The 22,453-nt window shown below is 46.8% G+C and overlaps 6 protein-coding genes across 9 annotated transcripts; 3 read left to right on the top strand and 3 right to left on the bottom strand.

The window, feature by feature from the left end:
• Nucleotides 1-10: 10 nt before the first annotated feature.
• Nucleotides 11-2,171, top strand: BDCG_07152 (mitochondrial genome maintenance protein MGM101). The gene is made up of 2 exons (XM_045422925.1): nucleotides 11-775; nucleotides 870-2,171. Exons 1-2 carry the CDS (start codon nucleotides 114-116, stop codon nucleotides 1,135-1,137), a joined length of 930 nt encoding a protein of 309 aa, XP_045278447.1. The 5' UTR covers nucleotides 11-113; the 3' UTR covers nucleotides 1,138-2,171.
• On the bottom strand, nucleotides 1,848-6,300 carry BDCG_07151. 2 transcript variants are annotated; one of them, XM_045422924.1, is made up of 4 exons: nucleotides 5,795-6,300; nucleotides 5,057-5,627; nucleotides 4,161-4,965; nucleotides 1,848-4,090 (listed from the first exon to the last, which is right to left on the bottom strand). In XM_045422924.1, the coding sequence occupies exons 2-4, from the start codon at nucleotides 5,462-5,464 to the stop codon at nucleotides 2,517-2,519; spliced, it is 2,787 nt and encodes a 928-aa protein (XP_045282011.1). In that variant the 5' UTR covers nucleotides 5,465-5,627; nucleotides 5,795-6,300; the 3' UTR covers nucleotides 1,848-2,516. The 2 variants fall into 2 exon arrangements, with proteins under 2 accessions (XP_045282011.1, XP_045282010.1); XM_045422923.1 differs by having other exon boundaries at nucleotides 5,057-6,300.
• A 5,353-nt stretch (nucleotides 6,301-11,653) lies between these two features.
• On the top strand, nucleotides 11,654-16,536 carry BDCG_07149 (RING finger domain-containing protein). 3 transcript variants are annotated; one of them, XM_045422920.1, is made up of 5 exons: nucleotides 11,654-12,580; nucleotides 12,706-13,057; nucleotides 13,275-13,662; nucleotides 13,724-14,372; nucleotides 14,494-16,536. In XM_045422920.1, exons 2-5 carry the CDS (start codon nucleotides 12,818-12,820, stop codon nucleotides 15,257-15,259), a joined length of 2,043 nt encoding a protein of 680 aa, XP_045282008.1. In that variant the 5' UTR covers nucleotides 11,654-12,580; nucleotides 12,706-12,817; the 3' UTR covers nucleotides 15,260-16,536. The 3 variants fall into 3 exon arrangements, with proteins under 3 accessions (XP_045282008.1, XP_045282007.1, XP_045282009.1); XM_045422921.1 differs by having other exon boundaries at nucleotides 11,671-12,580; nucleotides 13,727-14,372; nucleotides 14,494-16,192; XM_045422919.1 differs by having other exon boundaries at nucleotides 11,671-12,580; nucleotides 13,715-14,372; nucleotides 14,494-16,192.
• BDCG_07150 (uncharacterized protein) lies at nucleotides 12,048-13,023 on the bottom strand (the record flags this gene model as incomplete). The annotated part of the gene is made up of 1 exon (XM_045422922.1): nucleotides 12,048-13,023. Exon 1 carries the CDS (start codon nucleotides 12,549-12,551, stop codon nucleotides 12,048-12,050), a length of 504 nt encoding a protein of 167 aa, XP_045278446.1. The 5' UTR covers nucleotides 12,552-13,023.
• Nucleotides 16,537-17,344: 808 nt separating the features above from the next.
• BDCG_07148 (aspartate aminotransferase) lies at nucleotides 17,345-19,123 on the top strand (the record flags this gene model as incomplete). Its single annotated transcript, XM_045422918.1, has 4 exons — nucleotides 17,345-17,764; nucleotides 17,888-18,019; nucleotides 18,101-18,949; nucleotides 19,028-19,123. The coding sequence occupies 4 exons, from the start codon at nucleotides 17,345-17,347 to the stop codon at nucleotides 19,121-19,123; spliced, it is 1,497 nt and encodes a 498-aa protein (XP_045278445.1).
• A 547-nt stretch (nucleotides 19,124-19,670) lies between these two features.
• On the bottom strand, nucleotides 19,671-22,323 carry BDCG_07147 (uncharacterized protein). Its single transcript, XM_045422917.1, has 3 exons — nucleotides 21,721-22,323; nucleotides 20,991-21,609; nucleotides 19,671-20,906 (listed from the first exon to the last, which is right to left on the bottom strand). Exons 1-3 carry the CDS (start codon nucleotides 21,760-21,762, stop codon nucleotides 20,104-20,106), a joined length of 1,464 nt encoding a protein of 487 aa, XP_045278444.1. The 5' UTR covers nucleotides 21,763-22,323; the 3' UTR covers nucleotides 19,671-20,103.
• Nucleotides 22,324-22,453: the final 130 nt, after the last annotated feature.

Raw genomic sequence — 22,453 nt, 5'->3', positions numbered from 1 at the left:
AAAACATCCGCAGCAATCGACGAGACACAACCCTCACAGCTTCAACACCACAACCACTCACTATCTAACCTGACTGACTGGCATTTACGTATCCAGCCAGCTCATCCCTTATAATGGCATCTCGTGCACTCCGCACAGTCAGTCGGACTGCAGAATTTCTCCACTCACCGCGGAAAGCAGGACTCTCCGTCTCGTCCAGAGCTCAGCTCGCCTACATTCCTCTCCGCTCCATAACCAGCTCATCAACATATCGCCAGTCGCAATACACAGCATCTAAAACATCTGCGGCCTCTAAACCTGTCTCTCCTGCCCCGACCACTACTCCTGCAAAACCACCCGTTTCCTCGTCTCCCTCCCCCAGCTCTTCGTCGAACTCAAACTCCAGTACCACCACCCCTTCAAAACCGACACCAACAACAACCACCGTCCAAAATCTCAGCAAGACGGGCCTAGACGATAAGCCCAAAGACCTTGGCATCTCAAACTCCACCGAAAACAACAACAACAGCAAAGACCATGTCGACTGGACGCGCTCATTCCACGGGCTCAGTGCCGAGCCCTTCTCAAAGGAAGCAGCCGCAGTCCTCCTCCAAGAGGTAAACCCAGAAGACGTCGAGATAAAGCCAGATGGTATTGTCTACCTCCCCGAGATTAAATATCGGCGTATATTGAATAAAGCGTTTGGGCCGGGCGGCTGGGGGCTTGCACCGCGGGGTGAGAGTATCGTCACAGCCAAGACTGTGACGAGGGAGTACGCGCTCGTTGCGCATGGCCGGTTCGTAGACCCCTTCATTTTTTACTCTATATCCCTTCCTCCAGAAACCATTCTATAATATACATAAACTAACAAATATTTTTCCTCTCAATAGCCTTGTCTCCGTCGCGCGCGGCGAACAAGACTATTTCTCCCCTGACGGCATCCCCACCGCGACAGAGGGCTGCAAGTCCAACGCCATGATGCGCTGCTGTAAGGACCTAGGCGTGGCCAGCGAGCTCTGGGACCCGCGCTGGATCCGCAAGTTTAAAGCCAAGTACACCCGCGAGGCGTTCGTGGAACATGTGACGACGAAGCGGCGGACGAAGATTTGGCTCAGGAAGGATGACCCGGTCTCGTATCCGTGGAAGGAGACGAAGTGAGATATAAATAATATGTCGTGATCTGCCCGTGATATATACGTGTATGGAGATGGGAGATGGGGACATATATTGACGTTGGGTGGGTGGATAACCATTGTCTGCCTTGGGCTGTTGAATGTAGCCGGGGGGGCGGGGGCGGGGGCGGGATACCCCTCCATTGAGGTATCCGATCAACTCCTTCTCCTTTCCAACCCCCAGTAGAACGAGTCCCAGCATTTCGACCGCCGCGTACGCCAACGCGGTCAACGAGGTTCCGCTACAGCGCACATTTCTCCCCTCCCCTCCCCTTCCATTCTTAGCACAAAACTTTTGCCCCATCCTCCCAATAAAAGCAACCAACCCACGTTGCTTCCACCTACTACTCGAACCTCCATCTAAAAAAGCCTTCAGTCACCGTGTCAACCCAGGACGCCTTTCGCCATCTTCCCCATCCCATGGCAGGGTCATAACATTACGAAAGGCTAATGAAAGTCGCAATATCCCATACACCCAGATACCCATGTGCATTACTATGTTTTTCCCATGTATTATTTTATTTGCTGTATCCCCCTGCATGTATAGACTTCCGGGGGAATTCTGGTCTTTCCTCTCTTGTTCTTGTTTGTTTTAACACTTCCCCCCCCCTATATATTATCAAAAGCGATAGTTTCTGTACGATAGATGGTTTTTTTTTAGGTAATCCCAGTATCTCTCTGTATGTACATGTACATACAGTACATATATGTATATGTGATAGAATAATATACGGGATATTGCAAACGAATGGTTGGATGGAAACATTTGGGCAATGCTATGACTGAATGGCTGAAGCTGTTTTTAGCACGGGGTGAGTGCATTTTCGAGTAATTGTACTATAACTATTACAATCTGCATGAATATTATATCGCGAATCCCTCTTCTTGTTAACGGGGCTAGTTCAATATAGCAACGTTTGAGAGAGGGCATAAAACCGTTAAGACGCAAGATAATAATTAATACATATAAAAAAATCATAATAACTATATATATAGGGAAGAGCGTACGGAGTAGATGGGTTAGAAGATAAAAAATTCAAAATATCCAAAAACAACGCATGCAACCGCCCCGCCAATTGCCCTCCATAGATCCCACCCATAGTCACATTCAAATAGTATGTTCGTACATTGCCACTGGTCTAGAAACCAAATTCTTCTCTAATATATTTTTGTATATACAAGCCATCTTCGTAAATTCCCCCCAAAATAACAAAAAAATAAATAAATCAAAAATAAATCAAAAATAAATCAAATAAAAACTCCTAACTATTTTTATCTATCATCCTATTTTTATCTATTTCTCTTCAATTCATAAATCATCTATCTCCTCGGCGGCTGCTCTTGATACTGCTGTTGCTGCCGGTGTCAGTACTGGTATTCATTCCGCGGCGGCAGTGCAAACGCATTCCCGCCCGGCGGTGGCACAAGCTGTCTCGGTGGCTGCTGCTGTAACGGTCCTCCTCCCGGGCCTGGAGCGATCGGTGGAGGTAGATTATCAGCACGGCTGCCACTACCTCCATACGCAACTGCTGGCGGGGGCTGTAGTGGCTGCGATTGCATTTGAGATGCGCATGGGTGCGGCGATGGGGGTGGTAGGTATGGATTATCGGCGGTGGGAGAAGAGGAGGAGTAATAGGAGGACGGGTGGCGGTCCCGTTCGGTGAGTTCATAGTATTCGGGTGTAGGGGTTGATGGTAGGGCTGTTGTTGGTGGTGGTTGGGGCGGTGGATGTTGCGCTAGCGGTGGGTTGGCTGCTGTTGCTGCCGCTGCTGGTAATGATGGGGGTGCTGAGGTTGGGGGCACGGTGTGGGTTGGCACGTCGGCTTCATTGATGGGTGTCTTGGGCGATACGAATCTCGTAGCTGGGACTCCCGTCCGTCGTCCTGTGGATGTTCCTCGGGCGACTGGGGGCCCGTCACGGTGTGGCTTGGAAGTCCCGCTTCCGTTGTCGCTTGCGCCTGCTCCATTGTGCTTCTTGGAGGGGGTAGTGTTGCTGTCGCGGGGGATCTCACATCCGTCGATGCGTGCTTGGTCCATCGCTGGTGGACGTGAATGCAGTGCCTGGACGACAGAAGCTTCCTTGTCTTTTGCAGGAACTGATCGGGTTGAAGCGCCCCGGTAAACGGGTTTGCCGTCACCGGGAGACCTGCCTTCCACTGCGGTGGAGGTGCCTTCGGAACCATCCTGCTCCTTGGTACCTGCGAAATAGTTGTCCATCTCATCTGTGGGAACCATCCGTTTCCCCTCTTTACCCTTAGCCCACTCGTCTTTGCTTGCCTGGGCCTGTTCGGGCGATATGGAGACAGAATATGACGGCCTAGTAACGTCGCCCAGCACAGCATCTCCACCGCCAGGTCCATAGATGGGAATCTTGCGAATGGCAAGGACCAATGCACACATGAATTTCGACCGACGGGCAGCTCGGACAGTCTCATTGGACCAGTTGGATTTATGGCGGATTTCGATTTTGAGCTCGAGCTTATCCATATTGCCAAGGCCGACGACCTCGATGTCAACATCTGGCTGGAAATCGCGGCAGTTTTCCTTATCACGGACGAATTTCTGCATCTCGGCCTTGAGCAGCTGGATATCTGCGAACGAGGTACCAAAATCCACCGTGAGAGTGATCTGCTCGCGCATGGCCTTTGAACGAGTGACGTTCTCAATCCATTGTGTGTTCAGAACTATGTTTGGCGCTTGAAAGGTTTTGTGATCTCGAACACCCCTGAAAACGGTGTAAAGGAGAGAGATGTGTTCTACAATCAGTTGACGATCCCCGATATCGACTCTGTCTCCTACGTCCATCGCGTGCTTTACGAAAAGAAAAATCGTGCTGCCGAGGACCTCTTGGGCGGTCGTGGCAAAGACGAAGGATAAAGAAAGAAGAGTAGTCGCCCCCGCCGCAAGAGTGGTTCCAAATCCGGTGTTGAGAAAAGCAACTATTTCAAATTGTTAGTTCTCCCATGTGTTTAATTAGTGCAAGGATTGCGTGGTCTGCATGCAACATACCGAAAACCAAGACAACCATAATGAAGACAACAACACACAGAAGGCTATCCAGCACATGAATTGCCTGATCCACATCATGCAAGCTGTTGTTGATCGATTTTTTTATCCTCCCAATCTCGGTGACAGTAAGTATCATTTCCTCCAGGCTGACGTCACCATTGCCATCGAGATCTAGCATGGCGAAGCATTCCTTCGCATCTTCTTCACGTCCGGAACCAAGAACCTCGATAATATCATCCAATAAAAGGCTCTCTCGTCCCTGGAGGACGAAGGACATCCACAGACGGCGTGCAAGTGCCTGAGTCGACTTGCGTTTCTCGAGCGCTAAGGTCACGATCGAATGGGCAGAAGTTGGATTGAAGACCTGTTTCCCAGTAATCTCTTGGGCGACGTTGCCGAATGCAGCTGTAATTCTGTCCCCGACTCGACCTACACCATGAATCAAACGGAGCGGCGAAGGGGATCCTCGTCGCTTGTGGCCACGGCCAAATTTCCCAACACCACCAACAATGGAGTCGTTGATCACATAGTCTTCATCTTCAAACTCATTACAATATTCAGGGAAAAGGGTTCGTGAAGCCTCATAGAGCATAGAAAGGAGGGCAATGTTCCGCTTGGACTCCTTGATTCTGGAATCGAACTGTCTCCGGTGGTAGCCGATCGATATCAATTGAATCAGAATCTTCTCCACAGCTAGAATCAAAGTCGCGATAAACGCGGCAAACAAGACATTATTGACCACACGTTGCCAATGATGGATACCTGTGTTACCGGAAGCTCTATTGGAAGGGTTTCGCGTCATCAACTGTTACAGTTAGTTGTATATATTATTTTCCTCCCCCTTCTCCCATTTTCATTCTACAGAATGATAGGACGGAACAGGTTGAAAGACGTACCGGAATAAAAGTTACAAGCGAGGTCAGTGACCAGCCAATGAGAGAGAATGGTATCTCCAAGGCTTTCAAGAGGAGTGCATACTTCCTCGTCCCAGAACTGACAATGCCGCACAGGAATTGAAACACATAGGGGATGTAATGGGCGACAACTTTTGACACCCACAAACTCAACCAGACAATCTCCACCCAAGTAAAGAACCATACAATGCGAACACCCGCGATTCCTGCATTTTGAGCAACTGTAGCTCCGACAACAATGGGGATGGCAATGAGTAACGCCAAGGGCGTAACGTAGATAAAATACCGCGTGATGACTGAGTAATTCAGAATCGCATTGTACAGCTCTCCCATGCGGTTGATGGTGCCATCTTCCGGGGCCTCGAGCTGCTTCCCATGCGACGACAGCATCCTGCGTCCGCCTGGGCTATGATGGAATAATCCGCTCTTCTCGTTGTCATTGTTGTCGTTCTCAGCAGGCAGGTCTGTCGGCGGGATATAGGAGGAGGAATACGAAGAAGAAGAAGCATTGGAGTCCTCCTGTCGCGCACCGTTCTGGCCTCGACTCGGGACACTGGTCAATGGGATGTTGTCAGTGGCATCGTTTTGGTGGTTGCCGCTGCCCTTGCCCAGTAGTTGGAACCTGTCCCGGGAAAAGCGTTTTTGCCGAATTCTAGGCCGATCCTTCATCGGTTCTTGAAACAACAAAGACGATTATTGTAGGGAATAGATGAAGCTTACGTCGGTTGGAAGCAGGGCTAATCTAATGCCGGCACAGACGCTAAAGCATGCAAGTGCGTTAGCAAGTAAGTAACTACGTTAGCAAGTGCGTTAGCAGGATGCGCCGTGTAACTTGCGGGGAAGGCGCTGATCTGCGGTTCTTGGCCCCAGGCCGTCGTCTGCGAGCTGTGCGAAGATCTCTGATAGGATAGGATTGAAAGAGCGCCAGATGTAAGATGTAATGTACATGTAGATGTACAGACATGTACTATACCCAATTGGCAGATAAAGAAGAGAAGAAGAAGGGCAGGAAGCGACTGTGATAACGAAGCGGGAGGGCCCGGGGGCTTCTTTGGTGGCAAAAAACAGTTTAGTTAGCTGATTTAGGGACCTGGTTATATAATAATGATAATTAATTGTAGCAGTAATAACTAACGAGTGTGTAGGTTCAAGAGGGAAAGCAGGAAAAGGAAACGTGAACAATCGTCAGAAGAAGACAGAGATCAAAATATGGGAAAAGATAATAAAAAAAAAATAAAAAAAATTCATTGATAAAAATCAAAAATTCAGTATGTAACTATGTAACTATACGTACAACAAGCCTTCTGAGGTCGATAATAATACTATGCAAATAACGGCAAACGTTCCAGGCTCCATGGTTAAGGTTTCCGGCGTTTGGCCGCCATGCCTCGGCCCCGAGTTGGTTAAACGAAACACACGAAACACACGAAACACACGCCTAATACCTAATACTAGCGCAGGATAAGCGCCACTTGGTAGGCGCTCTCTCCCCCCTCTATCTGTGACTCTGTGACCATGCAACATCATGACGTTCTTTCTCACTGACGACCTGTGTGAAAAAGGCACACATAGAACTGAACTTCCATCTTGCTAGCCTTAGTTTATTTACCTCGGTCCCAGGTTTATTCATGACTCGAACAAGGATAAGTTAAAAGTCGATCTCTCTCCAGACTTTAGCACGACCCAGCGGGTGGCGTTTTTGACGGTGGGTAAAATTAAAAAGAGGGAACAGGAGATCCATTCCAGCCCCGCAATAACGGAGCATCTTGCCCATAAAAAAAAAAAAAAAAAAAGGAGGGGAAACCAAGAAACTGTCCCCCGTTCCCAAATTCCGAATGAAGCTCTGACAAACAAACCAGTGTCAAGCAAGTCAAGTAAAAGTCAAGTGACAAGAAGAAATCTCAACTGAAAGTTGCCACAAGCCCTCTTCTCCTCCGCCCAACCAAGGCTCGACCCTCGATGCGAAGCAAGCAAGCAGTCTGGCCGCCCAAGTTTACGTTACTCCGACCAACCACACAAGCACAACGCCCCCACAGAATGACCCCGAGCGAAACGAAGAAATATCCCATCCATCGGTGATTTGGCGCCATTATTGGCTGTGGACAAACCTCGCTCGGTGGTTTCAGGCTGAAACGTGTGCGGTGTGTTCGTTTATTCACACAGGATAGTTATATGAGCTTCCGATTTTTCTACTTTAGTTACGGAGTACGGAGTAGTTACTGCTGAGTTGTTAATCTATCCGTCAGAGCAATTGGTGTTGTCGCTATTTCTATTTGGCAAATTAATTAATTGCAAGTTCCAAGGGATAGATGTCAATAAATAATAACTACTTGCCTCCTCCACGTAAATTTCCCAATTGGAAGGGATGCAATAAGAAACGCCCGTTAGCCTTAGATATCAGTGTACTCCGTAGAATAGAAAACAAGAAATCCTGCCCTCTCCTTCTCTGTCTGACGGCATTATTTGATAACTATTCAATGTTCTTCCTTCAACAACCAATCTCCACAAAAATGAAGAAAGAAGAAATTGATGTCATACTATAGGGAAAATCCTGCCCTGCCTTATCTGGAGGCGAAAAAAAAACTCCATCTAGTCTTTTGCAAGTTGGGTGACAACCACTAATCTCCGCCTCGGTTTTTTTTTTTTTTTTTTTTTTTTTTTCTAGTAGGGGAATCGGGATTGAGGCTTCGACATAGCTAGCAATTTCTGTCCAGACAAAATAATAACATTTGCCCCCTGCGTCAACTTCAAAGCCGAACACACTTGGACGCATTGGTGATGTGAGCTGATTATTCTTGGGACTGCACTCGTAAGTCGTTTGGGGGAACAAAAATTCTCTCGTCCACTTCCAGTTAGGATGCTACCAACTTCATACTCGGTTAAACAAACGTCATTGAGGGGGGTTTTTCTGACCGTTGACGATGAGATGAATTCATGGGATTTTGAACAAAAACCTCATTAATGGCCGTCTAGTTAAACCGGGGGAAACCAGCCATTTTAGTTGGATCGATTTTCAACCCACATTTTTTGCTATAACTGGCCTGGATTTAATGACGCTCATCCCCACTTTGATTTGATCTGTATGAAAGTAGTTTTAACCAGATATTTTAAAGTAAGGAAGGGGGAGAGAACCTTTCCACCGCCGCTAAAGCAAACAATTGTCACTCTGAATAAATAGAGTGTGATGGTGACGGGGTGGAGATGGAGTTGCTGCTTGGTACTTTGAGTCTCCTCACGGGCATTGCTAGAGACGTGCCATGCTCGTAGCTAAACTCTCTCGACCGGTACTCATTCCCCCTGGTCAATATAATCAACTAACTTATATATTCCAGCCGAAGCGGTTATGTTTCTCGCGGGCAATGGGACACATGCACAAGTCTTCATACATTTTTGAGATACCTTTTTGCTTCCCGACAATGGAGCGCCGCCCAATGATTAGTCACTCACTCTTTTAAGCTAATCTCAAATAGGAAATAAGCTAACCCAAATAAATCAGATTTTATCTTAAGATTTAGAAAAATTAACATTTTTATAATTATTTTTTTATAGTTTTAATAATTATAAAAAAATAATCACTTTTAATAAAATATATTTAGATTAAATATTAATTTTTTTTTAAGATAAAAATTATATATTTCTATTTTTCTTCTCTTTAGCAACAATCTAAAATAATTCACAAATCTCAAAAATATATAAGAATTTTATAATTGAAAGTCAAAGTTGAGAAATTTGAAGAATCTATGAAGAATTATGAAAATCTTCAGAGACTCTGATAAGAATTACTCTGAGTATATAACTTAGTGATAAAAGTAGTTTAGTAGTTAAGGCTCTATCAGTTTTTTTTTTTTTTTTTTTTTTTTTTTTTTTTTTTTTTTTTTTTTTATATTTTTATATATATATATATATTTTTACTGCACTGCCTGCATGTCATCTGTGACTGACTCAGCAAGGCCTGAACTGCGAATTACCCGGCAAAACAGGAAGCAGAAAACTTGACCTCGCTAAGTGCGCCACTTGACCTCGTTGCCCCGGTGGCCGAATGGTTAATGCGGCCACCCGGTAGCGCCTTGGCGTGGGAAACCAGAGTGTGTGGGTTCGAAACCCGCAGGGGATACATTAAATCCGGAACCCAAGCACCTCAGGTTCCTAATAAATACAGAGGTGTACAAATTGCTCCAATAAAATTGCTCTATGTTCCTGGGCTGGGAAGTTATTATCGCATGTATTTAATTGTCACTCCTTTGTATTTCCTATGTTCTTGTTATCTTGGCGTGGTCTCAACACCTGTATTTCCTCCTGTATAACTAACACTTGGCCTGTATTTAACATCACGCAAGGACTCATCATAAGCTCCGCTTGCATATGAGTATAATGAAAGAATAATAATAATAATAATAACTTGACCTCGTTATGTAAGCTGACCTCGCAAATGTGGCCCGTGCCACTACCTGACCTCGCTTAATACATCTTTTCTTGTAATTTGAAACTACTCAATTATTTATCATCAATTCTACAATCAATTCAAAATCAATTTAAAATCAATTTAATACTGAAATTATTCTTGAATTTAATAATAAAGTAAGTATTTATATAATTTACACTGAATTGATTATCAATTGATTTTCAATCAATTGTTAATTACTTAAATATATAGATTGAATTTATTTTTATTATTATAATTAATTAACAATCAATTCAGAATCAATTTAAAATTAATTTAAAATTAATTATTAAATATTTTTATCTTAATATATTTTAAAATTCTGTAAAATATCTCTTTATATTCTATATGAATTTGTCTGTTCATTTAATTGATTATGAATCAGCTAATGCTTTGATTGATTGAGTGAATTGAAAGATTGAGTGAATTGAAAGGTTGAAAGTCAATTATCAACTGATTATTACTGTATTGTGCAAGGTCGGGGTCATGATTATGTAACAAGGTCAAGTGGCGCACTTAGCGAGGTCAAGTTTTCTGTATACACCCGGCAAAAGGCCATATTCATCTTTACCCTATTTATGCACGCAAGTAAATAATAGCCCTAGGGTGGGATGGCTGGTGCCGCCGGTGCAAGACACGGCCGAACATTCGCATCTTTGTGAGTCAAAGGTAGAGACAGTCTGTCTATGTCTAGATTCTGGATGCATGTCCAACCTCAACATAACTCAACTCCATCAGGCAAGCTATGTTAAAAAGAAGACAACAGAGCACAAGGAACAGCAAGTCAGAGGTGTTCGGGATGTACATACATGTACATACATGTACATACATGTACATGTACGTACAAATCTTAATCTTTGATCCAGTTGAAGAGGCGCTGATGGCGTGATAAAAAAGTCAACTGCATGCCACAACTCACAGGCAGACAAGACCATGGGCTGCTTGCTGTCATAGACAAACCTGCTGGGGAGTTTACTGTACTGTAACTACCGTACGACTCATCTTCCCCGTTGGGTATTGGGTCACTCAACTCCCTCAGCCACCATCATGAATGGATGATGGGATGATGTTGCATGGCACTGACCAAAACAAGACTGCGAAATCGACATTGATGTAAAATAGACAATGCCTCTTACAGTATGTATATTCAATACCACACAGTAATAGAGAAGCCAAAAAGAAAAAAAAAAAGAAAAATTCATAATGGCCGCACCTCATCACGGTAGTAGCCGATCATCCGGCCACGGCTCGGAGGGGAACAGTTACCTCCGTTGATGATGCTCCAGAGGGGCCGGAGGGAACCCCGCTGCTTGCTGCCTTGTTTTGCAGTAGCATGAACAATCGGATATTACCAGATAGGAAAAATCCCCGGAAGAAAAGGAAGGGGGGAGGCAACAACAGCTGATAGTTGATCACCGTCATGAGTTTAAAACATTTCCAATAATGAGGAGATGTTTATTCAATGGGAAAAATAAAGAGCAGAAAGTCTGGGGTTATATTATTGAGGTGGCAGTTATAACCCGGTGGTTAGAATGGAAACATGTATGATGTTAATGCTTGAAAGCTTCGTTTTATTCAAAGACAAAGATCGCTCTTGAAATAAACGTTAGTTAAAATTAATAATATATTGAGTACGGTCCGTATGTATGGACGGTTGTTGTAGTCTCGGACCTATTTATTATGTATGTACGGAGTACATGTAACATTGTACATGTACAGGTACCATTACATGTAGAAAGATGGAGAAACTTTCCTTTTTTGGCAATAATAATCAGTTATTACTGCGTAGTTACTTTTAACTCTAGCTTACAAATGCCAATTCAACCGTTCATTTTTAACGTCAGGAGAAACAGAGTTTGAGAAACCGTTTTCCTCAAGGTTTTAAAGGAGGCGATTTAACCGTCACGTCATCGGTCGCCACCGCATCAAAATATTTTAACCTTACTATTATTAAATTGGAACGACGCCAGCCCGGATTTCGCCCTGTGGCTGAGCCCTCAGCCCTAACACGGCCAGATGGGATCGAACGGACTTGTTACAAAAAAGGGCCTTGACTTGGGGGGGGGGGGGGGGGGGGGGCGTAGTCAAGATGCATAGAAGCAAAGGGGTTTTTTTTTTTTTTTTTTTTTTTTTGTAGTTTTTTTTATTTTATTTATTTTATTATTTTTTGTCTCTTTCTTCTTGATTTGGAGTGTTAGGCTGGTGTGGAATCTTTTAACTTCAAAGATTCCACATCGAAAAGGCAGGACTTTCTCCCCTTCCGGGTGTGGAGGAGGAGGGAGTAAGCTGAAGAAGCTTCACATCTCACAATTTCATGCAGATTCGATAGCCAGCTAGATAGATAGATGGATACATTCTGAAGCTGTAGTTACCTTACCGCCAATGGTCAAGCAGAACAAAATATAACGGAGTTAACAATTATGAAATGGAATAATAGATTCTCAAACTCAAGAAATAACTAACTAGTTCTGGGTGAGCACATATTATATTATTATTACATCCATCCAATTTCCAATTCCCTGGATAGGGCTGCTAGGGGCTGAGTTGTTTATTTATGATCATTACCGTTGTTCTTGCGCCGACCGATCCACCCGCCGCAACCCCACGCCCACCAGCATCCACGGGTCCGCGGTCAGAGCGTGTGTCAACAACTTTCTTTTTCTCCCCCGTCACATCTCCGAGACCATTCTTCTTCTTCTTTGCTATTTCTCCTCCTCCTCCTCCTCCTCCTCCTCCTCCGCCGCCCTCATCCTCTTCCTCTCCACTCTCCACTCTCCTCTCTCCTCTCTCCTTCCACAAAGCCCTCCGCAGGTTGTCTCTCTCGTTCGCCATGCCGCTCTGGGGAGGTGACTGATTGGGCTGAGTGACGTTAAGACCCTCCGTCCTCGATCTCGATCTCGATATCCGGTGCTTTGTCCAAAACATTTGGAACAATTCTCCGTGGTATAAATTAACTACGATAGTCAACTGCTTTTTATCCCATCCCGTAGTCGATCGACAACTGTGAGTCTGGACTTGGTGGTTTCTTGAGCGCATTTTAGGGTGATCCCATGTACAGCAAATACGTTAGTCTATCCTTGTCAACTCCTAAACAAATGAGCCGGGACGACCTCTGTATCTACGGAGTATATATAAACATTCTCTCTCCTCTTGTCTATCCAGCTAATCATTACGATGTATCTGACTCTAGAGATAATCTACCGTGTCAACTTTCCACATCGGGTAATCAGTGCTTAATAAGAGGAAAGAGAAGAAACAGAAGAAAAGAAAGAAAAGAAGGGAAAGAAGGAAACTCCACTACTATGCATATACTCCCGTCCTCCCTCGCGGAGGTGGTGATGCCGCTGCTGTGGATATGCGCATTCACTCTCCTCTCCATGCCTGCGCAGGCGCAGGTATCCCGCCCTACCAACGACTCGGTAGACACGTTCCTCCCTATCACCAAATATGAACTACTTACCATGCAGTTGACGCTGGGCCCGATTGGGCTGTTGCCACTTAGCACCGCCCTAAGGAGGTTGTTCCGGAGTCTCATTGAATCGGTAGGAATACTTTCACTATGATATCGCTCTGTGTTCTAACTCTGTTCGGCGGGCGGGAATTAGAGTTATGGGGCTGTTTCTCCTCCGCCACCCACCCCCACCTCCCCAGTAACCCACCCGTCCATACATCCATCCATCTATCAGCATAGGACTTTTTTTATTATTTATTTTTTTACACTGGCTAACTGTTATTTTCCTGTTCTTCCCTGTGATGTAGCGTTTCAACATCACTGGAACATTAGTGATCATAGATGCCAATAACGCCACCAGGCTTAATGGGAGTGATATCGCTCTAGTCAGCTGCGATGCGTCCGTCTCTTCTGGAGAATCCGACGTCGATGACGCCCTACGGTTAGCCATCACTGGGGCCTTCACTCCCAACGCGATCATCCTCTACAGCACCGAGTCTTCACATTGCAGCTACTCCCCTGGGGCCCTTAACTGGCCCCCATTCATGAATATTTTCACCATCACCAGTTCCCTAGCTGCAAGTGAGTTAACAACGGCCTTGCTCTCCGGGGGGAGGGCCTTCGGGGAATCAATTATAATTCCAAGTATGGATATGGGTTCATCGAGGCCTGGAAGTGGAGGTCAGCGAAACAACGGTAAGTATCATTCACAAAAAGAAAACATCGTGTCGTTTCTGAATCTAAGTAGATCTATCAGTAGCCATGATAATCCTGTATAGCATTACGGGGATCATAACCGCGTTGTTCCTTACCGTCATCATCACCGGAGCTGTTCGAGCCCATCTTAACCCCGATCGATATGGTCCGCGCAACACCGCTGGTAGACCTCGCCAGAGCCGTGCCAAGGGAATTGCACGAGCCATGCTTGAGACACTACCCATTGTCAAGTTTGGCGACCCCGAGGACGAAAGAGCTCCGACCGCGAAGCAGGACCTTGAGCTAGCGTCCAACTATCCAGATGGTGAACATGATCACCGGAGAAGTGACGCACGCACCGACGGCGTCACAACCCCTAAAACTCGGCAAGTAGACCAACACCAGCAACAACTGCAACCAGTGGCACCACAACAAGAACGAACAGCGACATCGGCCACGGTGGCGTCAACATCCCATGTGGTTGCAAATACAGTAAAAGAGCAAGATGAGGGAGTCATTGGCCCTGCTTCACCAGAGCTGAATCCTGTCAATCAGGATCAGTTGGCAGATTCTGGTACGCTAGGTTGCCCCATCTGCACAGATGACTTTGTGAAGGGTCAAGACGTGAGGCTTCTGCCGTGCCAGCACAAATTCCACCCGGAATGCGTTGACCCTTGGTTAATAAATGTATCCGGGACCTGTCCTCTCTGGTGAGCCCCCAAAATCCCCCCTTCCCCCGCCTTCTCTCCTCTCCCTCAAAATCCTTCTCCGAACATAGAATATAATGTAGATCGAATTATACCCCTGTGCTAACCCCCCAACCAACGACAGCCGCATAAACCTCAACCCTGAAGAAGCCGAACCCGAACCCGATGTCGCCGCAACTCCAACCTCCACACCATCCCGAGCGACTACGCCGACACCCCCATCAACGCTAGCCCGGCACTCCGGCCATTCCCACCACCACTCCCGCACCCCCTACGCCCGCCGCTACCGCAGGGTATCAACTTACTTCGTCCCCGCCTCTACTCGCGGCATGATATTAGACACAGGTACCGAAAACGATAGTGCGGAACAGGAACACCAACGCCAACGCCGCCTCTATACGCTCCGGCACATGCGCGGCAGTAGTGAACAACACCGCACGAACGACGGTAACAACAACGTGACGGCGACGGGGGCTATTACCGAGGCGTCGTCGTCACCAGCAGTAGCCGAAGGAAGTGGCCAGGGGCAGATGGATGAGGCGTCGAGGCGGAATCGGTTATCGACGTGGCTGAGGGAGCGGTTCCGGGTGCGGACGAGGAGGCATGGGGAGAGTGATGGTGACGATGATGGCGGTGGTGGTGCTGGTGGTGCTGGTGCTGGTGCTGGTGCTGGTGCTGGTGGTATTGCTAAACCCGGTACTAGTACGCAAACTGATACCGACGCCACTGCCACTGCCAGCGCCAGCGCCAGTGCCAGCGCCAGTGCCAGTCGGAGCCCCGCTGCCAATCCAAGCGGTGATACAGACACGGCTGCAGATATTTCCATCCCTACTACTTCCACACCCACTACGCCTATCCAACAACCAACGACGAGTGCAGCACCTACCTAGCTCAGTGGATGATCGATATATTATATCGTGTCTGTGAATCATAACATCCTCGTCCTTCATCTTCAGCTCCCTAATGCCTTCCTCTACCACAGTTGCCTTTTTTCCCTCGGATATATCTGATGATATGGTATTATACATAAGAAAAGCAGTCCATGTACATACGCCCACACATCCACACACAAAAGCATCACCAACGAACAAACCGCCAACCAACAAGAATATCCCACCTCTTACCTTGACTGCACCTCCAACTCTCCCCCCCCAACCCCCCAGCCACCATTTTTATGAACGATCGTCACGCGGAACCCCTTCTTCCCTATCTCCTGCCTTCCCCCCCTTTTTGACCAAATGTCAGTTGTTATTGCCTTTATATCTGTTATAATCCGCCGAGAGGATATGTCACGAATGCACGAATGGACGAATTGTGATGAGAATGGATGGATGGGGGGCCGGGGGGTTAAGTTGCTTATTTGGATTGAATATTGAATACATTAGCGTAACTAACATTCTTGAAGCCAGCGTGGGAATTTATTTATTCATTTACTTTTTATATGATTAATTATTATTAGTACTATCATATTTACCTACATTCCATGGGGTTTTTCTTTTCTTTTATTCTCCCTTTTCTTTCCCTGCCCCACTTTTTTTCTTTTCTCTTTCTTTTCTCTTTCTTTTTTTTCTTTTTTTTTTCTTTTTTTTCTTTTCTCAATTTGTTTTTTTTTGGTTTTTTTTCTTATTTGTTCTTTTCAGCCTATTTTTTTTTATCTTTTAATGTTGACTACTAGAGATTCTGCTATTATCACAATTAGTAAGTGTATATTTATGAGATTATATATATTTCTATTCTTATATATATATATATATAACTTGAGTATTTGTCAAGAGGCTTATCTTACAATTGAAAGCAATTTGAATATCTGTTTCTTTATTTAATTCTTTCTTCAGTTATTGATATGCTGATCTACATTGTTCACTGTATATATCTCCCAACACTATCCTCCTGGGTAAGAAAAAAGGAAAAACGACTTTCGGCCAAGCTCCCTTCTTTTCCGGGGGATTACATCTTTACAAATTCTTCACTTCCCCTATTGTTGATTGGTGCTCTTCCATGATTGAGATTCTAAAAAGAAGAAGAAAAAAAAATAGAAAAAAAATAAATTTTAGTAATTCATGAACTTGAAAAAGTCCGCGCTGGATCTCAGGGCAAGGAGAACGGGTGGTTCATCCCAGGATTTCTTTTTGTTGGCTGGGTATGTTTTGCCCATTTTTGCCTCTACAATAGATGAGAATATTATAAAGAAATATATTGATAATATTCTGGTTGAATAAAATAGTAAAACATCGAGAACAGAGAAATGGCCCGCGGATTACGTGCCAATGACGGCATCGGGCGGGCATTTCGAACTCAATCACTGCTTGGAAGTAGGGCTAGCCGAGCGCTCTGATGGCTGATGGCAGAACATATTGTAATTAATAAGTTATAATAATAAAATAATATATAAAATATATAAAATATAAAATAAATCAGGCACATGAAAATGGTCTACAGAGTCCTCCGAAGAGTCTCAAAATCATCTGATATGTATATATATATATATATCTCAATACTCCGTACAAAGACTAGCTACGGATGGATATATTGCTATTCAATTCTTGTGACGCCGCCCATCCACTGCCTCGGCTTGTTGGTACGGGGATACAATAATATATAATATTAAATAATATAAATAACCAGTTCGTCCTTGTCCTGCTTGGGTATCTACTGCGTAAGAACGGGGCTTCATCGGCCTTTTCTTTTTCTATTTTTCCTTGGTAAACAAACTTAAATCCGGGGAAAGCATCATCATTGATTCATCTCTGTCTCTGATATTTTCTTTCAACCGCCGCCTTGTGATATAACCAACTCACTACTCTACCCGTTGACCCGCCTACTTCACCTACGTCTTCACCTACGTCGCTCGCCCCTGTATACACACACACACACACACACACACAATCTCTCTCTCTCTCTCTCTCCCTCGCCCTCTGTGTGTGTGCCCCGGAGCCAGCAGCGCGAACGCTGATTGGCCACAGCCACCGCCCGCCATGTCTGCCCCGCGTGACTCCCCGCAGCAGCTCTCCTTTCCGCCGCTATCCTCCTCCTCCTCCTCCTCGTATAAACATCAACATCAACATCAACTTCATTTTCAACTTCATTTCTCTTCCAACTCCTCTTCCAATTCTCCCTCCTACTCTGCCGCTCCAGCCAGGTCATCGTCATCTTCCTCCTTAACCCCAAATTTCACAGCCCATTCTCGTCTCGCCAGCATCTCCCGCCACATCGCCATGGCGTCGCCCTCCCCCTCCATCTTCACGGCTACGTCCGTGCCTCAGGCCCCCGAAGACCCCCTCTTCGGCCTGATGCGCGCCTACAAACAGGACCCCTCCGATAAAAAGGTCGACCTGGGCATTGGTGCCTACAGAGATGACAATGCGAAGCCCTGGATCTTGCCTGTTGTGAAAAAGGTTAGTTAGTAGTGGCTTCTTTTATGTTGGGGGGGGGGGGGGTGGGGTGGTGTGTGTATCGCTAAGCGTGCTATCAAACTACGTAAATGAATTTCAGATGTATTAAAAATAAATATCAAACAGGCCGATGAGATCCTGCGCAACGATCCAAATCTAAACCATGAATACCTCCCCATCGCTGGTCTGCCAGAGTTCACCAGCGCTGCCCAGAAACTCATACTCGGCGCAGATTCACCCGCCATCAAGGAGAAGCGGGTAAGCACTGTCAATCCATCCACATACACCTCTCTCCATACCCCTTAAATCCACCCGATAATAATCCAAACCCATCCACAGGCCATAACCCTCCAAACAATCTCCGGCACCGGCGCCGTCCATCTCGGCGGCCTCTTCCTCTCCAAATTCCACCCCTCCAAACCCCCGCCAACAATCTACTTCTCCACCCCAACCTGGGCCAACCACCAACAGATCTTCTCAAACGTCCACCTCCGCACAGCAAAATACCCCTACTTCTCCCCCACAACAATGGGCCTCGACATCACCGGCATGCTCGACGCCCTCCGCTCCGCCCCGCGCGGCTCCATCATCGTCCTGCACGCCTGCGCCCACAACCCCACCGGCGTCGACCCAACACAGGACCAATGGAAACAGATCGCAGCTGTCATCCGCGAAGCGAACCACTTCCCCTTCTTCGACTGCGCCTACCAGGGCTTCGCATCGGGTGACCTGCACCGCGACGCCTGGGCGATCCGCTACTTCGTCGCGCAGGGCTTCGAGCTATGCATCGCGCAATCCTTCGCGAAGAACTTTGGCCTCTACGGCGAGCGGGCGGGCGCCTTCCACTTCATCGCCGGCCCCGGCCCACAGGCTGTCGAGAGCAGCGCGCACATCGCCTCGCAGCTGGCTATCCTGCAGCGCTCGGAGATCTCGAACCCGCCAGCGTACGGGGCGCGGATTGCGTCGCTGGTGCTAAACGACCCGCAGCTGTTTGCGGAGTGGGAGAGCGACCTGAAGACGATGAGCGGGCGGATTATAGAGATGAGACGCGGGTTGAGGGAGAGGTTGGAGAAGAAGGGGACGCCGGGGAGCTGGGATCATGTTACCAGCCAGATTGGCATGTTTAGTTTTACGGGGTTGAGTGAAGCGCAGGTTGCGCAGTTGAGGGAGAAGTGGCATATTTATATGGTGGGTTATCCGTTTCCCCCCTTTATGTTTTGATATATATGGGACGGCCCCTTGCTTACCTTGATATCCGACGTGCAGACTAAGAACGGCCGTATCTCCATGGCGGGTCTGAACGGCAATAATATCGATTACTTCGCGGAGGCTGTCGACAGTGTCGTGCGGGAGACCTCGTAGGTTGGAGAAGACAGAAAATAGGAGGTAGGTAGGGGTTCGTTGAGAAAAGGGAGAAAGGGGAAGAAAAAAAAAAGGTGGGAAGGTAAAATATATGAGGGATGGATGGGTTCTCTCAGTTTGAGTTGGTTTGGTTAAAAAAGACAGACAGATTTGACACCATGCTTTTTTTTTTTTTTTATTTATCTATTTATCTATTTTTTTATTTTATTTTTTATTTTTATTGTTTGTTTTATATAACTAGTTGCTCTCTTCTCCTCTCTTCTCTCCTCTGGTCTACTTATCATAGTTAAGCGGAAGTAGGTGGAGGTGAAAACCAATTGGAAAGAAACATTGTTCTTGAATTTATTTTCTTTGTTTTTTTATTTTTATTTTCTTGTGCTTCTTCTTTCAGTACGAACTACTCCGTACTCAACTCATCGGTGGGGGGGTGGGTGGGTCCAGCCCACGGGTATGAAGTAAATGCGGAGTGGTATATGGGGGCTATCGCTGTGGCAAAGACGATTATATCGGAAAGGGATAATAGGGAAGGGATAACTAGACAATAAGAAGAAAAAAAAAAAAAAAAAAAAGAGGGGCGGGGAGACGGTAGTGGAATAGATGGGATAATATGTCTGTCTATGCTATTGTTTCGTAGTTGTAGTATAGTGGGAGTAGGAGTAGTAGAGTAGTAAGTATGCTTGGTGGTATATATAGCGAAAACCGAAAACGAAAAAAATATATGCAGAATCCCCAAGCCCACGAGAGTTAGTATCCAAAAAGGAAAAAAGGTCACAATTAAATAGTAAACAAAAAGGAGGGAAGCACATTATTAGTTAAACCCGGACAAAAAAAAAATAATAATAAAAATGCAACATAACGCCGGGTATGTGCCGTCGCAGGTATATATATATATATAGATATATGTTCGTATGGCACGGATCGATCTGATAAATAGATAAATGGACCCCCCCCTTCCCCCCCTTACCCCTTAAAACACTCCCTCATGAAGAGCCGCTCCCGCTCGCACCAGCATTAGAAACCAACCCCCCCGCCAACAGCTCCTGCTCTTTCTCCTTCTCCCTCTCCCTCGTCAAGGTCCCCTTGGCACTGCTATTCAGAACACCATTCGCACCGCCGTTACCAATACCATTACCATTAGGAAGACCACCACCCGCCCTCCCCAACTCCACCTCCCCCGCAAACATCCTCTCCCGCATCCAAAACACAACCCGCGCACACAGCGGATCAACCCTCTCCATCCAAAAATACGCCGTAGCATACAACACCACATAAAAAACCGGCACCGCCACCGCGAACGTGCCCCACCCGCCCCGCCGCAACTCCGCCGGCGTCCCATCCTCCTTCACCCGGCCCCACGCCTCCTTATCCCACGCCTCCGCCCCGTACACCATCCACACCAGCAGCGATCGCAGCAGCGTGTTGTGCAGCAGGTAGACGGGGAACGAACAGCGGCCCAGGAAATTGAACAGCGGAAGCGTCAGGATGCGGCGCGCGTTGCGCGAGAAGAAGACGCCCGTCATCAGCACCGTGCAGCCGAGGTTGACCCAGTAGCGGCCGATGAAGCGGTCGGCGGAGGCTGGGGTGATGCTGAGCATGATGCGGCGCATGGCGAGGGACCAGCTGGTCCACTCGTGGTTGTCCTGGGGGAAGGAGGTAATGAGGAGGCCGGTGAGGATGAGGAGGGCTGGGAGGGCTTTTGGGAGGGTGGATGTTGCGCGGGAGCCGTAGGTGACTTGCAGGTGGGCGAGGAGGAGGCCGGAGTTTATGTTTATGCCGACGATGTCTGGGGGTGTTAGCTTTATATATGTCACATGCATGTATATATATATATATATATATATATAGATACCTAGGTATGGGAACTTACAGTCACTCGTGCACCATGAGAAGATATACAACCCAACAACAATAGCAACTCTCCACCGCGAACTAACAGACGACGTTGCCAGCAGCGTCAAATAAATCCGCATCGACCCACTCAGGAAGAAAACAATCGTCCAATGCACCGGGTCATACGTGCCGGAGCCATCGTTCCAAAATAATGTCCAATTCCTCAACAGGGCCTTAACCGCCGCCCAAAACGTCGGCCCAGGCACCTTGCTCACCATACGCACCCAGCCCGCATCAGCCCTGCGCGCAATATTAAACCCGCCCAGCTGACACACGGCCCACGCCACCGTCGCCCCGATATTGGTCGGGAAAAACAGCCTGCCAGAGCGGGTGAAGGTGGCCTTGGCCAGGTTCGTGAGGGCCAGCTCGGTGTTGCCGGCCTGCACATTCTTGACCGGGTTGAGTGAGTTGACAAAACCGGTGACGATGAAGAAGATGCAGACTGCGGCGCGGCCGCCGACGCAGAGGCGGAGGATGGGGAGCTGGAAGAGTAAAGGCCAGCCTTCCTTCGAGGAGGAGGGGGAGTGCAGGATTGGTGCGAATGCGGTGAGGAGGTGGCCGGTTACGACGATAAAGGAGGCGATTCCGCGTAGGCCCTGCCGGGGGTTGTGTTAGTTTCATAGCAAGGGGGTGGGAGGGTTTATATATGGGGGAATAATATATATAAATATATATTGTAACGAAAAAGCGCCCGTGCAACGACGTACATCAATCCAGTTATCATCGCGTTTTTTCGGGGGAGGAGCCATGGCTACCGCGCAGCAGGGGGGAAACGGGTGACCAGGGGTTACCTAGCTGCCCTTTCTCGTATATTCAGAGGAGTAGATTCAAAATAAATATAAATATAAATATAAATATAAGAAGTGGGGATTTGCGGGCGTGAAAAAGAGCCCATAGACGTAATACGAATATGAGGAATACGAATATAATAGGGCTAGGGCTTCTTGGGCAGCAGAACACCAAGACAACCTGGGTCTAGATGTAACGAATGGTATATCCGTAGGAAAAGATTATATACATATAAATTACTTTATATATATATATATATAAAAAGAAACGAAGGGAGGCGTCGTTGAGGGGGGGAGAGTTCAAAGCACCTCCATCTTGCGCCGATGTACGGCGGTTAGGGGTTAGGGAGGAGAGGAACAGAAATCGGAAACCCGAAACCGCCAAAGAACCGTTTCAGGAAAACAAGAAAAAGGGCGAACTGTGGAGAGAAAGTAAAGGAGAGAGAGACAAGAGTCAAAAATTAGGCTAGGCCCGACCCGTTTGTGATTGCCAAGTCCACCAGGCACCAAAAAGGTCCCCCGGTTTAACTAACGGGTTTAACTAGTTTAACTGGTAGGACGGGGGCAAAAGACTGATATGAGGATGGCTTGGCGGGGATGGGCCATCATGCCATAACTATAATCTCCATGTTGTATTTCTTTAGGAGTTTAG

This window comes from Blastomyces dermatitidis (genome assembly GCF_000003525.1).
Source record: "Blastomyces dermatitidis ER-3 genomic scaffold supercont1.8, whole genome shotgun sequence".
Lineage (NCBI taxonomy): Eukaryota > Fungi > Ascomycota > Eurotiomycetes > Onygenales > Ajellomycetaceae > Blastomyces > Blastomyces dermatitidis.
The sequence above is the reverse complement of the archived record's forward strand: the minus strand, read 5'-3'. Positions and strand labels throughout refer to the sequence as shown.